The sequence below is a fragment of the Microchirus variegatus genome (genome assembly GCF_963457635.1).
Source record: "Microchirus variegatus genome assembly, chromosome: 19".
Classification (NCBI taxonomy): Eukaryota; Metazoa; Chordata; class Actinopteri; order Pleuronectiformes; family Soleidae; genus Microchirus; species Microchirus variegatus.
This window is the reverse complement of record NC_139820.1, coordinates 296,235-310,546: the sequence shown is the minus strand read 5'-3', so window position 1 is coordinate 310,546 and position 14,312 is coordinate 296,235. Positions and strand designations below refer to the sequence as shown.

Below are 14,312 nucleotides of genomic sequence, written 5' to 3'. Positions count from 1 at the left end.
CAGCAGCAGCTTCACGGAGCCTCGTTTCCTTCAAACCTGAACAGAAACAACGTTAACTTGTTTCCATAGTTACGAATAAAACCGAGACGTCGTTGAACGACTTCCGCTGTAATTCTGCGTCACTTCGGTTTGAACACATTCGTGTTTTTAAACCGGCGAATGTCACGTGACACTTTTCCAGAAAACCGGAAGTAAAGTGTTGTCACAAACGATCCGTTAATTCCGGGGTTTTTTCCGTCCCGTTTGTTTGTATCGAGGAAAACAAATTAAGCCGAATTAGTCACTGACGGTTAGTTTGTGCTGTTCCACGGTTTTTGTGCCGATAAACAGTCACTGAATCACTGAGACAGTGAGTTAAAGTTTAAATCCTCACGATTCCAGGCGGAGTTTGGTCCGGAGCGGCACAAGAGGGGGAGGAGCCTCTCTGCTCTCGTTGACCCTCTTCGCTCGCCGTAGTCCGCGCGTGTCTCTGTGACCCAGTGGCTCGCGCTGCTCCTCCTCAATCCTCACTCAGGTGTTCGATCGTCACGAACACGATGAATCGACTAAAGGTGATCTCGGGTCACCTGCGTCATCACCGGGACTGTCGCGGGTCCGACTGTGCGGCGCGAGCCAACGACGACCCGGATGACGTGGTGGTGGTTCACGGCGCGAGGACAGCGATCTGCAGAGCGAAGAGAGGCGCGTTCAAGGTAACACGTCACACACCTGCTGCGTCACACCTGCTGCGTCACAACATAACGTACGTACTGTGTGTGGAGCACGTGACTAACCCTGCAGCCAATCACAGGACACCACACCTGACGAGCTGCTCAGCGCCGCCATGACCGCGGTCATGAAGGAGGCGGGGCTTTCACCCACGCTGCTGGGAGACGTGTGTGTGGGTGAGTGACACACACACACACACACACACACGCACGCACGCACGCACGCACACACTCACACACTCACACACACACACACCTGTGTCTCACCTGTGTCCAGGTAACGTCCTGCAGCCTGGAGCTGGAGCTCTGATGGTCAGAGTGTCTCACTTCCTCAGGTCAGAGCAACTTACTTCACTCATTCACTCATTCATCAATTTGTTCAATCACTCATTCATTCATTCACTGGTTCATTAATTTGTTCACTCGTTAACTCATTCATTCCTTCACTCACTCATTAATTCACTCCTTTATTCATTCGTTCACTCATTCACTCACTCGTTCACTCACTTGTTCACTGGTTCATTCATTCATTCATTCACTCGTTCACTGGTTCTTGTCCTGTTCTTCAGTGGGTTCCCAGAGAAGGTTCCAGTCTACAGTGTAAACAGACAGTGTTCCTCAGGTCTTCAGGCTCTTTTCAACATCGCAGGTAAAACACGTCGACACCTGTTCACTCGTTCACTCGTTCACTCACAGTCACTCGTTCACACCAGCTCTTGCTCTGGTTCTGGTTCCTGCTCAGTTTAATGAGTCCTCGTGGTTCTCTGTATCTTCTGTGTTTGTGCAGGATCCATCAGGAGCAGATCTATAGACCTGGGTCTGGCCTGTGGGTAAGTCTGTGTTCACCAGGAGAACCTCACCTTACTGAAGGGACGTTCCCCACAGCTAACGTCTTGTTCTCCGTAGCTAACGCAGTGTTCTCTGTAGCTAACGTCGCATTCCCCGCAGCTAACGTCTTGTTCTCTGTAGCTAACGATGTGTTCTCCGTAGCTAACGCTGTGTTCTCTGTAGCTAACGTTGCGTTCTCCACAGTTAATGTTGCATTCTCTGCAGCTAACGCAGCGTTCTCTGTAGCTAATGCGGTGTTCTCTGTAGCTAACGTTGCGTTCTCAACAGCTAACGTTGCGTTCTCAACAGCCAACGCCTTGTTCTCCAAGCTAACGCCTCGTTCTTCGCAGCTAACGTTGCGTTCTCCGTAGCTAACGGCTTGTTCTCTGTAGCTAAACGCATTGTTCTCCGTAGCTAATGCCGCGTTCTCCGCAGCTAATGTCTTGTTCCCCGTAGCTAACGCTGTGTTCTCTGTAGCTAGCATCTTGTTCTCTGTAGCTAACGACTTGTTCTCTGTAGCTAACGCGTTGTTCTCTGTAGCTAACATCGTGTTCTCCGTAGCTAACGCCACATTCTCCGTAGCTAACGCCGTGTTCTCCGTGTTCCAGCGTTGAGAGCATGTCTCTGCGTTCTATGGGTGAACCTGGAGATCTGAGCTCCAGACTCATGGACCACGACAAAGCCAGAGATTGCATCGTTCCCATGGGGTGAGAAGAACGCCAACTCTCCTGAGAAATTTGTTTAAATTTGTTCTGAAACGTCCGATGTTTTCTGATCGTTGTTCAACTGTGTGTTTGTTTTTTTTCGCAGCATCACGTCGGAAAACGTCGCAGAACGATTCGGAATCTCCAGAGAGAAACAGGACGCCTTCGCGCTCAGCTCTCAGCAAAAGTAAAAACCAGATTTTATTCATTTTTTTATTTTCACAACAAACAGGAAGTGAATCTTCACGCAGCGCGATTCGAGCTAATTAAGACGTTTATGCGAGGAGGAGGGGCTTATTTCCCTCCCACGATTTCTGTCCACCGATTGGCTTTAGTGACATCGTCATTATGTAAAAGATGTCGCTAAAAACATCGTAGAACAGTAAGATGTAAAAACATCGTAGAACAGTTAGATGTAAAAGATGTCGCTAAAAACATCGTAGAACAGTGATATTTTGATCCACTTCCTGTTTGAACGTCTCTGTGACTAAACGTGTGGTGACTAACTAGGCTCCGCCCCCTCGTCTCAGGGCGGCGCGGGCGCAGAGCGACGGTCTGTTCGACCGCGAGATCGTTCCCGTCACGACTAAATTAGTGGACGACGAAGGTCGCGAACGTCAGGTGACGGTTCGTAAAGACGACGGGATCAGAGCCGGGACGACGCTGGCGGGACTCGCTAAGCTCCGCCCCGCTTTCAAACCCGACGGCAGCACCACAGCAGGTGAGTCCGCGTCGCCGTGACGACGGTAGAGAACGCGTTAACCACGCCCACTCGCTCACACGTGCGCGACCTCGTCAGGAAACACGAGTCAGGTGAGCGACGGAGCGGCGGCAGTTCTGATTGGTCGACGGTCTGCGGTGGAGGCTCTGGGTCTGCCGGTGCTGGGCGTCCTGAGGGGCGGAGCCGTGGTCGGCGTTCCGCCTGACGTCATGGGGATCGGACCAGCGTACGCCATCCCAGCTGCTCTGGAACAGGCCGGTCAGTGTGTGTGTGTGTGTGTGTGTGTGTGTCGCAAAATGTTAAAAACATCGCAAAAAAACCCCATTACTGTAAACATTTAAAGAAAAAAAAATCATTAGCATCATGTCGTCGTCGTCTGTGACGCAAGATAAAGAAAAGTCGGAATATCATAGTTCAGTACGATGTTTAAAAACAAAGTCGCTAAAAACATCGTAGAACGGTAAGATGTAAAAAAAAAAAAACGGTAAACATGGTAGAACAGTAAAATGTTAAAAATGTCGTAGAACAGTAAGATCATTAGCCTCATGTCGACGTCTGTGACGCAAAATAAAGAAAAAGTCGGAATATCAGGGTTCAGTACAATGTTAAAAAACAACGTAGAATGGTAAGATGTAAAAAAAAGTAACTAAAAACATCGTAGAACGGTAAGATGTAAAATATGTCGCTAAAAACATCGTAGAACAGTAAGATGTAAAAACATCGTAGAATAGTTAGATGTTTAAAATGTCGCTAAAAACATCGTACAACAGTAAGATAGAGCGGTAAGATCATTAGCATCATGTTGACATCTGTGACACAAAATAAAGAAAAGTCGGAATATCATAGTTCAGTAAGATGTTAAAAAACAACGTAGAACAGTAAGATGTAAAAAGAAAAGTCGCTAAAAGCATCGTAGAACAGTAAGATGTAAAAACATCGTAGAACAGTTAGATGTTAAAAATGTCGCTAAAAACATCGTAGAACAGTAAGATGTAAAAACATCGTAGAACAGTTAGATGTTAAAAATGTCGCTAAAAACATCGTAGAACAGTAAGATGTAAAAACATCGTAGAACAGCGAGATCATTAGCATCATGTCGACGTCTGACGCAAAATAAAGAAAAAAGTCGGAATATCATAGTTCAGTACGATGTTTCAAAAGAAAAATTACAGTAAGAATTTAAAGAAAGAAAATCGTAAATAACGTGATCTGATTATGAAAATAGTTTACGATGAATTTGTTGATTCACGTTTTTATGCTAAAACATCGTAAATCAAAGTTTTATCGTGTTTTCTTCTTCAGGTCTGAGTTTGGACGACATCGACGTCTTTGAAATAAACGAGGCCTTCGCCAGTCAGGTGACTTTCATCTCTGTCCAATGGCAACGAGGGGGGCGGGGCTTAGCGCGCGGGCCGTCATGACGTCCATCTTTGTTTTTCAGGCGCTTTACTGCGTGGAGAAGTTGGGGATTCCCGTGGAGAAGGTTAATCCTAACGGGGGCGCCATCGCGCTGGGTCATCCACTGGGCTGTACCGGCGCTCGCCAGGTGGTGACGCTGCTCAACGAGCTCAAACGCAGAGGCGGGAGGTTCGTGACGCGCCGACGCTAACGCGATGTCGCTAACGCAATGTCGTTAACGCGTGTTGAACGTGGTTTTAATCAGAGTCTCCGCCCACTTTTCTGTCTGCAGGAAGTACGGCGTCGTGTCCATGTGCATCGGGACCGGGATGGGCGCCGCCGCCGTCTTCGAGTACCCTGGACCGTAGGCCACGCCCACGAGCCACGAGCGGGTGAAATCATTGGTTTATGAACAGAAACGACAAATAAATAATAATCAGTTCATCGAGAACTAACGTTAGCGATAGTCGTCAAAAACAATTGAATTGAAAATTAAGCTGAAAAATCAACGGATTGATGATGAAAAAGATCGTAAACGACGACCGGTCACGCGGTTTCCGTGGTAACAAAAGCTAACCCTAACACCAAATTAAACTAACTACAAACTAATTCTTATAAACGTCTTAAAAATCTGGATCTCGTCGTACGTTAGAATTGTAGCGCCCCCTGGAGTCCACACATTCAAACTCCAAACATCGGCAGAGGAGCCGCTTTTTAGTTTTCACTCACCACTGCCCCCTGGTGGTGATGGCATACATGTCGCTAAATTGTGATCAATGAAAGACAGAAGTAATGCGAGTAAAGATTAGCTCGCTAACTTAGCTACATTGCTAGCAGAAACCCCAGCTCCCACTTACAATATTACTGGAAATTTGCATTGCCAGCCACCGGGGGGCGACACTTTATTCATTTACCAGTGTTTCAAGAATTTGCTTTAATGGAGAGAAACTCGCAGATTCTGCGATCACATTTTTCACAAAGGCGTAACAAAGTGTAACGCGACGTTAGCGCCAAACAAAGTCGCACAAAAGAACGTACGTTACTCTGTAACCACGACGACGGGTGTTTGTTGATTTGCTGTCAAATTAAAACATTTCAATGATTTCACGATGAAGTCTCTCTTTTTTGCTCAGGACAAACCGACCAATCAGAGGCCGGCGTCTCCGTCTACGATAACTTTGGCTTCTTGCTCGCCTGAAACTGCTGCGTCTTGTTTTTGATGGACTTGACGAGCAGCGACAGACTCGGGTCCATCGCTCTCTTTGTCGCCGCGGCGACGGAGTCCCGCTCCCTGTGCTCCGCCCCCTCCGGCGTCCCCGTGGGCGTGGGCGTGGCCTCCGTGCGGCGCTGCTGCGTGGCGCGTCGGCGTTGCTTCTCGGCCTGAATGCTCTCTGTGGCTCTGGTCTTCTTGAAGCTCGGGTGAGACGGGTCCAGGTTGAAGAGGTGAGACGAGAACATGGCCTGGAAACGAGGGTCGGCAACGTCCACCTGCACACAGGAAGTGGACGGTTACGCGCGTCTCTGTCTCGCTGCGACGCGGGAAACTGGGGGGCGGCGGCTTACCTGGAAGGCGTCGTCCTCCAGAGGCTCCTCCCCCTTCTTCAGCAGCTTCTTCTTCTTCTTCTTACTCAGATTCTGTCGCTCTACGATTTTATCGTAGTTAAAGTGTTGGTGGTTAACGTCGTCTGAGTCATCGTCCATCAGCAGACGCATCTCAGCCTGCACACACACACACACACACACAGAGACACATGCACACACACACACACACACACACACACACACACACACGGAGACACATGCACACACACACACACACAGAGACACACACACACACACACACACACACACACACGGAGACACATGCACACACACACACACACACGGAGACACACACACACACACACACACACAGAGACACACACACAGGTCAGAGTAACGTTCACCTGCAGCAGCTTTAATGACCTTTGACCTTTAATGGTCTGTGACCTCTGACCTTTTGTTTCTCTAGCTCCTCCTCCTCAGCTGTTGGCTCCTCCCCTCCCTTCTTCTTCTCTTTCTTGAGTTTCTTCTTCTTCTTCACGTCTGCAGACACAACCATCAACGTGATGAAGAAAAAACACCCACAATGCATTTCTGCGGCCGCTGCGACAAGAGAGAGACGCACCTGTGTCTCTGAGCTCGTCTGCGAAGAACGGGTCACTGAGGTCGACGCCCACAGGAAGTTCATCGTCGCTGAGGTCGTCGTCTGCGGCTTCCTGTGAGACACATGACATGAGTCAGCGTTATCACAACGACTCAGCGAATCACGACTCATCTCTCTTGCGTCTCCTCACCTGACTCCTCTTGCTCTTCTTCTCCTTCCTTCGCTCCTTCTTCTTCTCCAGAAACTCCTCCCACGGCGTCAGTTGGCTCCGCCCCTCCAGCTTCTTCTTCACCAGCTGCTCAGTCGTCTCCTTCAGCCCTGCACACACACACACACACACACATTACCGCGGGTCATATGACATGTGTCATGTGAAGGGGGCGGGGCCTACCTGGCACCCATGTGATCTCCATCTCCATGTGTTTGTCTCGCTGCTGCTGCTTCTCTTTGTCGTGGATTCCTCTCAGCAGCTCTCTGTATTTAAAGATCTGCTCCTCACTCTTCGTCGTCGTCTTCTCCTCCTCCTCCTCCTCCTCCTCCTCCTCCTCCTCCTCCTCCTCCTCCTCCTCCTCCTCCCGTGTCTCCATGGAGATGGCGCCTCGTCTCTGTCCAGCTGTGGAGACGAAGGTCAGAGTTCAGCTCAGTGTCGACAGAGAAGAGCGTGATGATGATGATGATGATGATGAAGTCAGCTCTCACCTCCTCCTCTGGTCTCCTCTTTCTCCTCCTCTTCCTCCTCCTCCTCCTCACTGGACGAGGCCAGATAAGCCTTGAAGTCCATGTCCAGGAGCTCGTCCTTGTTGAACTTCCTGTTGAGGGCGGTGACTCGCTCGTGGTCGGTCTGGTCCCACGTTAGCTCCACCTGAACACACACACACACACACACGTGACTGAACTGTCCCTTTAATGTGTGTGTGTGACCTCTGTGACCTCTGTGACCTCTGACCTTTGAGGTGGCGGCTGCAGACGAGGTGAAGAGTTTGGGCGTGTACGTGCTCAGGTTGACGTCTGTAGCCTCGTCTTTGGGTCGATCCGTGAACGTGACGTCGTCGGGAATAAACCTGTGAAAACACGTGACCGGGTTAGCCAATCACAGCTGATGTGGGCGTGGCCTCAGAGGTGCGTGTGGGGGCGTGGCCTCAGGTGTGTGGGGGCGTGGCCGTACCGCAGGTCCAGCACAGAGCAGCTGCTCTCGTACTCGTAGCCGTCGCACTCTTCATAGATCTTAGCGGCCGTGGGGGCGGAGTCACACTCTACTACAGCGTAAAAGTATTTCAGACGCTTGAACTGATAATCACGCTTCTTCTCTCTGTACGTCCTACAGGGGCGGGGACAGACGGAGAAAGGGTTAGGACAGGGTTTGTGTGTGTTTGTTTTGTTTGTTTGTTTGTGTGTGTTTGTTTGTGTGTGTCTGTTGTGTGTTTCCTCAGTGTGTGTGTGTGTGTGTGTCTCACCTGTCCTCCTCAGTGTCCTCCTCAGAGTCCTCAGGTAGAACCTTCAGCTCCACTGGTCCCTGCGTCTCCTCCGTCTTCAGTCTCTCTCTCCCGAACTCTGACGGGTAAATCTGCACAACGATACCCACAATGCACTGCAGTGTCTCTCACACACACACACACACACACAGGGACATGTCTTCACTGTGTCCTTACCTTGACAGAGAGAACGGCGCCTCCTTTAGGCGAGAAGGAGTTACAGAGAGCGAGCAAGTCTCTGGCCTTCATCCTGTCCCAGTCCATGTTACAGACCGCGAGACGAGAGGACACCTGAGGGACACATGTCCACAGAGTCAACACACACACACACACACACACACACAGACAGACTCCGCCTCCTCACCTCCTCGCTCCTCCTGGCGTCCTTACACAGCTCTCCCCAGTCGTGCTGGATCTCCTCCTCCTCCTTCCTCAGGAGGGCGCTCACGTCGTCCTCGTCGTCGTCCTCGTCTGAACTCGTCTCCACGTTTCCTTTCCCTCTGGACAGATCAGGTCCACTGTCACTGTCCTCTGAGTCCAGGCCAGACTCCTCCTCTTCCTCCTCCTCTGATCCACTTCCTGCTTCACTCTCCTCCTCCTCTTCCTCATCGTCATCGTCATCATCTACAGGAACAGAAGTGAAGGCCACAGCAGATCACTCACTCTCCTGCACCAAAGTCCTCAGATGAATGAACGTCTCCTCACCTTCATCGCTGCTCTCTGCTGTTTCCTCTTTCTTCACCTCCTTCTTCTTCACCTCCTCCTTCTTCTTCACCTCCTCCTTCTTCTTCACCTCCTCCTCCTCCTCCTCCTCCTCGTCCTCCTCATCAGACACTTTGTAGAAGCGCCTCATGTCGTCGGAGGACGTGTGATTGACAGGACGTCCTCTCTTGTCCACCGTATACGTCACTTTGAAGCGTTTGTCGTGGAACATGGACGTGAAGCGTTTGTCGATCTTCACTTTACGTTCTCGTTCCGGCATTTCCCAGAAGCGTGGATCCTTCTGCACGCGCAGGAAACGCTGGTCATCGCCGTCGCCGCCATCACCACCGCGCGGCGTCGTCTTCTTCTTCTTCTGAGACGACATGATGAAGAAGATCCTACAAACACAAACCTGATTATTCACAGATTTACAGATTTGTTTCACTCTGATGTCGAAACAAACGGTTGTTTTCTCAGTGAATGGATGAGTTGTTGTTATTGTTGTTGTTGTTGTTGTTGTTGGGGCTGTAAAGGCTAAATAATTATAATCAGGTTTGAAAGTTTCTTTGCTCCATAAAAGACAGAAAGAAATCATTCAAACTTCAATATTTGATGACATTTAATGAACTAAAATAACCCAAATATTCATCGTTTCAGAAATCAACATTTATATGAGTGAAGGTTATTTTGTGTATATATATATTAATATATAATATATATACACATATGTATATATATATATTATATATTTACACACATATACGTGTATATATATATAATATTGATTGTACAGTAATAATAAAAGGTTTTAAATATTATAATATTATTAATATTATATTAATAAATATGACTATTATTAACACGAAATGACTTAATTATGTCGCACATGTTATTTTTGTGAAGTCGTATATATTTATATATAGTAGTTACATATTTTATATATATATATAAATATGTTTTATAAAAGAACTCTTTTAGAAGCAGATTCTAACCCTGTTATATTATGGGATGTGATTCAGTTCGTGTTATTACTTTAATCACAAACTGTCAATAATCAATAATCGATCGTGTTGTTGTTGTTTTTCACCACAGCTAAGAAAAACAAAATGTCGGACTTCCGGTTGCTCGGGTGACGGAGTGTGGTCACGCGCACGGTCCGTTAAACACGAAGTGAACGTGAATATTTAGCTCGAGTTAAAAAGAAAAACACGTAAACTCACCGTTTGTTTCCTCGCGACGCTGCTGCTGCTGCTGCACGTGTTTACCCAGCATGCAACGCTGCCGTGACCTCTCCCCCCCCGCTCTGTCCCCGCCCCCTTTTTTGTCGCTACGGGAAGCGACGTGAGACAAACGGCGCGAAGCGAGGGAGGCTCGCGCTGCTGTGACCGTGATCCACCTCCATGTTTTACTCTGTTAATCCAGCTCCACGTCTTACTCCCTCCTCCTCCTGCTCTGACGTCACTTAGAGAACAGGAAGTGAGTGTTTGTGTGTGTTTGACCTGCAGCAGCAACATGATGATGATGAACATGAGCAGAAGGAGTCCACTCTTCCTCCTCCTGCTCTCCTCCTCCTCCTCCTCCTCCTCCTCCTCCTCCTCCTCCTCCTCCGGCGGCTCCGGCTCCTGCCGCAGACTCCAGTCCGGGTCCAGGAGGCTGATGTCCGGCACTAACTCCATGAAAGTGTTTGACAGAAAGATGAAGATGAGGCAGAGGAACTGGTCAGCGAGGCGCGAGGACACGGAGCTGTACGACTATCTGAGGGACGAGGTACACACACACACACACACACACACACACACACACACACACACACACACACACACACACACACACACACACACACTCACAGACACACTCACAGACACACTCACAGACACGCAGACACACACACAGAGACACACACACTCACAGACACATAGACAGACTCACACACACACATACTCACATACAGACAGACAGACAAACACACACACTCAGACTAACTCCCATACACACACACACACAGACTAACACACAGTTGCACACACACACTCAGTTAAAGACACAGAGACACACACACAGACTAACACACACTCAGACTAACACTCACAGACACACACACACACACACACTTGCAGACACACTCTCACACACAGACACACACACACTCACAGACACACACACACTCACAGACACACACTCACAGACACACAAACACAGACTAACACACACTCTCTCACACACACGCACTCACAAACACACACACACTCACAGACACTCACACACACACTCACACACACACACTCACAGACACACACACACACACGCTCACTCACACACTCTCACCCACACACACAGACTAATTAGAATAAAAGTTAACATTTTAAAATATTTCTTTTATAATTAAAGTATTTGTTATTATTTATATGTATTTTTTTCGCAGGTCGGCAGTCGATTGGCTGATCGTGTTTACGACATCGCTCGGTGAGTCTGTTTATTCGTACAAACGCAATAATCACAATAATTCTGTCGGATTAATCGCAAGAGTTAGTCTGAGGAAAATATCACGTAGCTTTGTGCGTAAACGTGGATTGCTAACACGTGCTAACAGTAGCTAGCCTGGGATATTTTTGTCCACATTTTTCTTTCCGAAAAGTTCACGTGAGTTCTTCTCATTGTGGAGTTCCTCAAGGCCCCGCCCCCATCTTAGACCCCGCCCTCATCTCAGACCCCGCCCTCATTCCTTTGTGTTGATTTGATGACAAACACATGTATTTGTATGTGAATTCTGTTTATTTACCTGTAACAAAGTATTTATTTATTTCCTCAGGACGTTTCCTTTGGCGCTGGACGTCGGCGGCGGAAAGAATCACATCGCACAACATTTAAGCAAAGTGTGTGTGAGTGTGTGTGTGTTGAACCGTGTGTGTGTGTGTGTGTTTTGAACCGTGTGTGTGTTTGTGTTTTTCAGGACGTAGTGGAGCATCTGCTTCTCACTGACGTCTCAGAGGAAACTCTGGTGAGTGTCGTTGTTTTCAGTCTCTCAGGATGTTAGCAGTTAGCAGTTAGCAGGTTTGGCCCTGATGAGCTGCCGTAGCTTCACGTCTGTTAGCAGTTAGCATGTTTGGTCCTGATGAGCTGCCGTAGCTTCACGTCTCTTTTGTTTGTGTTTTTTCAGAAGCGACGTAAACACGGCGAGATGGCGACTCAGTGCGTGGTTGCGGACGAAGAGTTTCTGCCGTTCAAAGAAAACACGTTCGACCTGGTCGTCAGCAGCTTGAGGTGAGGACGCCGTCGTTGTGTTTCCTGCCACAGGATGGCGCCGAAAGCTGGTGTTGAAGTGTTTGTTTACGTTTCAGCCTGCACTGGACCAATGACCTGCCAGGAGCGCTGACGCAGGTGACGCCCGGCTCTGTTTGAGGAAGTGACATCGTTTCCTGCCGTGGTGGACTCACCTGTGACTCCTCCCCCTCAGATCCAGCAGGTGCTGAAGCCAGACGGCGTGTTCGTCGGGGCGATGGTGGGCGGAGACTCGCTGTATGAGCTCAGGTGTTCACTGCAGCTCGCTGAGACAGAGAGGGAGGGGGGATTCTCCCCTCATGTCTCACCGTACACAGCCGTCACTGACCTGGGAAATCTGCTGAGTCATGCTGGCTTTAATATGCTGACTGTGGTGAGAGACACTCACACACACACACACAGATTAACACACACACACAGATAAACACACACACACTGATAAACAGACACACACACACTGATAAACACACACATGTGTCTTCTAGGACGTGGACGATATTCAGATCCATTATCCAGGAATCTTTGAAGTCATGACGGATCTTCAAGGTAACCGCTCAGTGTCAGAGGCTCCGCCCCCTTAGTAACCGCTGCTCGCTCAGTGTCAGAGGCTCCGCCCCCAGAGGCCCCGCCCCCTTTGCTGTAGCATCTCAGTGTTTTCTCTGGTCTTTGCAGGAATGGCTGAAAGTAACTGTGCGTGGAACAGGAAGCAGCTGTTACACAGAGACACCATGTTAGCCGCCGCCGCCGTTTATAAAGGTGAGGCACAAAATGGCCGCCAGTGAAACTCTTTCACTTCCTGTTTCTCAGGAACACAAACATAAACACAATCAGTCTGTGTTTGTTTCTTTAATCTCAGTGTGTGTGTGTGTGTGTGTGTTTGTTTGTTTGTGTGTTACAGAGATGTACGGTAACCATGACGACTCTGTTCCCGCCACCTTTCAGATCCTCTACATGATTGGCTGGAAGCCTCATGAGTCACAGGTACAACACAACAGTAATGGCGCCCTCTGCAGGACAGAAGGTGTACGCTAAGAAAAGTCTCTAAACGTTTGTTTGTTTGTTTTTCCTCAGGCCAAACCAGCGAAGCGAGGCTCCGCCTCCGCGTCCTTCGCAGATTTGTCAAAGATCAACGAGCCAATCAGAAAAGACCATGACTTGTAACGTTCTCAGAAATAAACATGAGCAGTGAGGCGGAAACGATGAGTCATGGTTTTTCCTTTTCACTCCTTTTCACACACTGTTTACTGACCAATCACTGAGCGTGGGCGCCTCCTATTGGCTGAGCAGCTGCATGTACACGCCCTGTAGTCTAAACTACCACAAAGAGACGACAAACTACCGCAAAGAGACGACAAAGAGATGACAAACTACGAGAAACAACGTCAAAGAGACGACAAACAACGACAGACACAACAAACTACGACAAAGAGATGACAAACAACGACAGAGACAACAAACTACGAGAAAGAGACGAGAAACAACGACAAAGACGACAAACTAAGACAGAGATGACAAAATACAAGAAAGAGACGAGAAACTACAACAAAGAGACAACGAAGAGGCGACAAACTACGACAAAGAGACGACAAACTACGACAAAGAGACGACAAACTACGAGAAAGAGGACAAACTACGAGAAAGAGACGACAAACTACGAGAAAGAGGACAAACTATGACAAAGAGACGACAAACTACGACAAAGAGACGACAAACGAGGACAAACTACGACAAAGAGACGACAAACTACGAGAAAGAGGACAAACTATGACAAAGAGACGACAAACTACGACAAAGAGACGACAAACGAGGACAAACTACGACAAAGAGACGACAAACTACGAGAAAGACGACAAACGACGACAAAGAGACGACAAACTACGAGAAAATCGACAAACTACGAGAAAGAGACGAGAAACTATGACAGAGACAACAAACATTTACATACATTTACATATACGTTCACATTTACATATAGGGTTGTAGCTAAAAGTCATTGAAAGTAACAGTGATAGAATACGCAGTTAAAGTGTTACCGTAAACATTTTATAATCGGAAAGTTTACGTGAAAACAATCGTGACTCCACCTCCCATCATGCACCGCGGCTCCTTAGCTGTGATTCATGGCCCCGCTGCTGCACCTGACCTGAGGCGGGAAGCTCGCGCAGATGAACGCGAAACTAAGCGGACGTCAACGGGTGTACTTTCAAAATAAAATGTGATCCGTCATTTAAACGATGCTAAACGGGGCAAATAACGATCGTTGCTGCGTGTAAACTGTAAGAAGGGGAACATTCGTGTGTTTTCACGCGTCTCAAAAACACCGCACGTCACACGTCTGCGTGGCCAGTGGCGCGT

The 14,312-nt window shown here is 48.4% G+C and overlaps 3 protein-coding genes across 3 annotated transcripts; 2 read left to right on the top strand and 1 right to left on the bottom strand.

The window, feature by feature from the left end:
• Positions 1 to 473: 473 nt before the first annotated feature.
• On the top strand, positions 474 to 4,787 carry acaa1 (acetyl-CoA acyltransferase 1). The gene is made up of 12 exons (XM_083905890.1): positions 474 to 692; positions 791 to 884; positions 985 to 1,042; positions 1,277 to 1,356; positions 1,495 to 1,537; positions 2,144 to 2,242; positions 2,346 to 2,426; positions 2,770 to 2,960; positions 3,039 to 3,218; positions 4,263 to 4,318; positions 4,402 to 4,547; positions 4,651 to 4,787. Exons 1-12 carry the CDS (start codon positions 537 to 539, stop codon positions 4,724 to 4,726), a joined length of 1,260 nt encoding a protein of 419 aa, XP_083762016.1. The 5' UTR covers positions 474 to 536; the 3' UTR covers positions 4,727 to 4,787.
• Positions 4,788 to 5,522: 735 nt separating this feature from the next.
• On the bottom strand, positions 5,523 to 9,962 carry esf1 (ESF1, nucleolar pre-rRNA processing protein, homolog). Its single transcript, XM_083905875.1, has 14 exons — positions 9,899 to 9,962; positions 8,682 to 9,076; positions 8,341 to 8,600; positions 8,154 to 8,267; positions 7,959 to 8,068; positions 7,670 to 7,822; positions 7,451 to 7,565; positions 7,204 to 7,366; positions 6,896 to 7,117; positions 6,695 to 6,822; positions 6,526 to 6,616; positions 6,355 to 6,443; positions 5,922 to 6,077; positions 5,523 to 5,846 (listed from the first exon to the last, which is right to left on the bottom strand). Exons 2-14 carry the CDS (start codon positions 9,061 to 9,063, stop codon positions 5,526 to 5,528), a joined length of 2,304 nt encoding a protein of 767 aa, XP_083762001.1. The 5' UTR covers positions 9,064 to 9,076; positions 9,899 to 9,962; the 3' UTR covers positions 5,523 to 5,525.
• A 212-nt stretch (positions 9,963 to 10,174) lies between these two features.
• ndufaf5 (NADH:ubiquinone oxidoreductase complex assembly factor 5) lies at positions 10,175 to 13,151 on the top strand. The gene is made up of 11 exons (XM_083905892.1): positions 10,175 to 10,445; positions 11,101 to 11,141; positions 11,488 to 11,551; positions 11,629 to 11,676; positions 11,836 to 11,939; positions 12,017 to 12,056; positions 12,133 to 12,330; positions 12,443 to 12,503; positions 12,630 to 12,713; positions 12,856 to 12,938; positions 13,029 to 13,151. Exons 1-11 carry the CDS (start codon positions 10,191 to 10,193, stop codon positions 13,116 to 13,118), a joined length of 1,068 nt encoding a protein of 355 aa, XP_083762018.1. The 5' UTR covers positions 10,175 to 10,190; the 3' UTR covers positions 13,119 to 13,151.
• Positions 13,152 to 14,312: the final 1,161 nt, after the last annotated feature.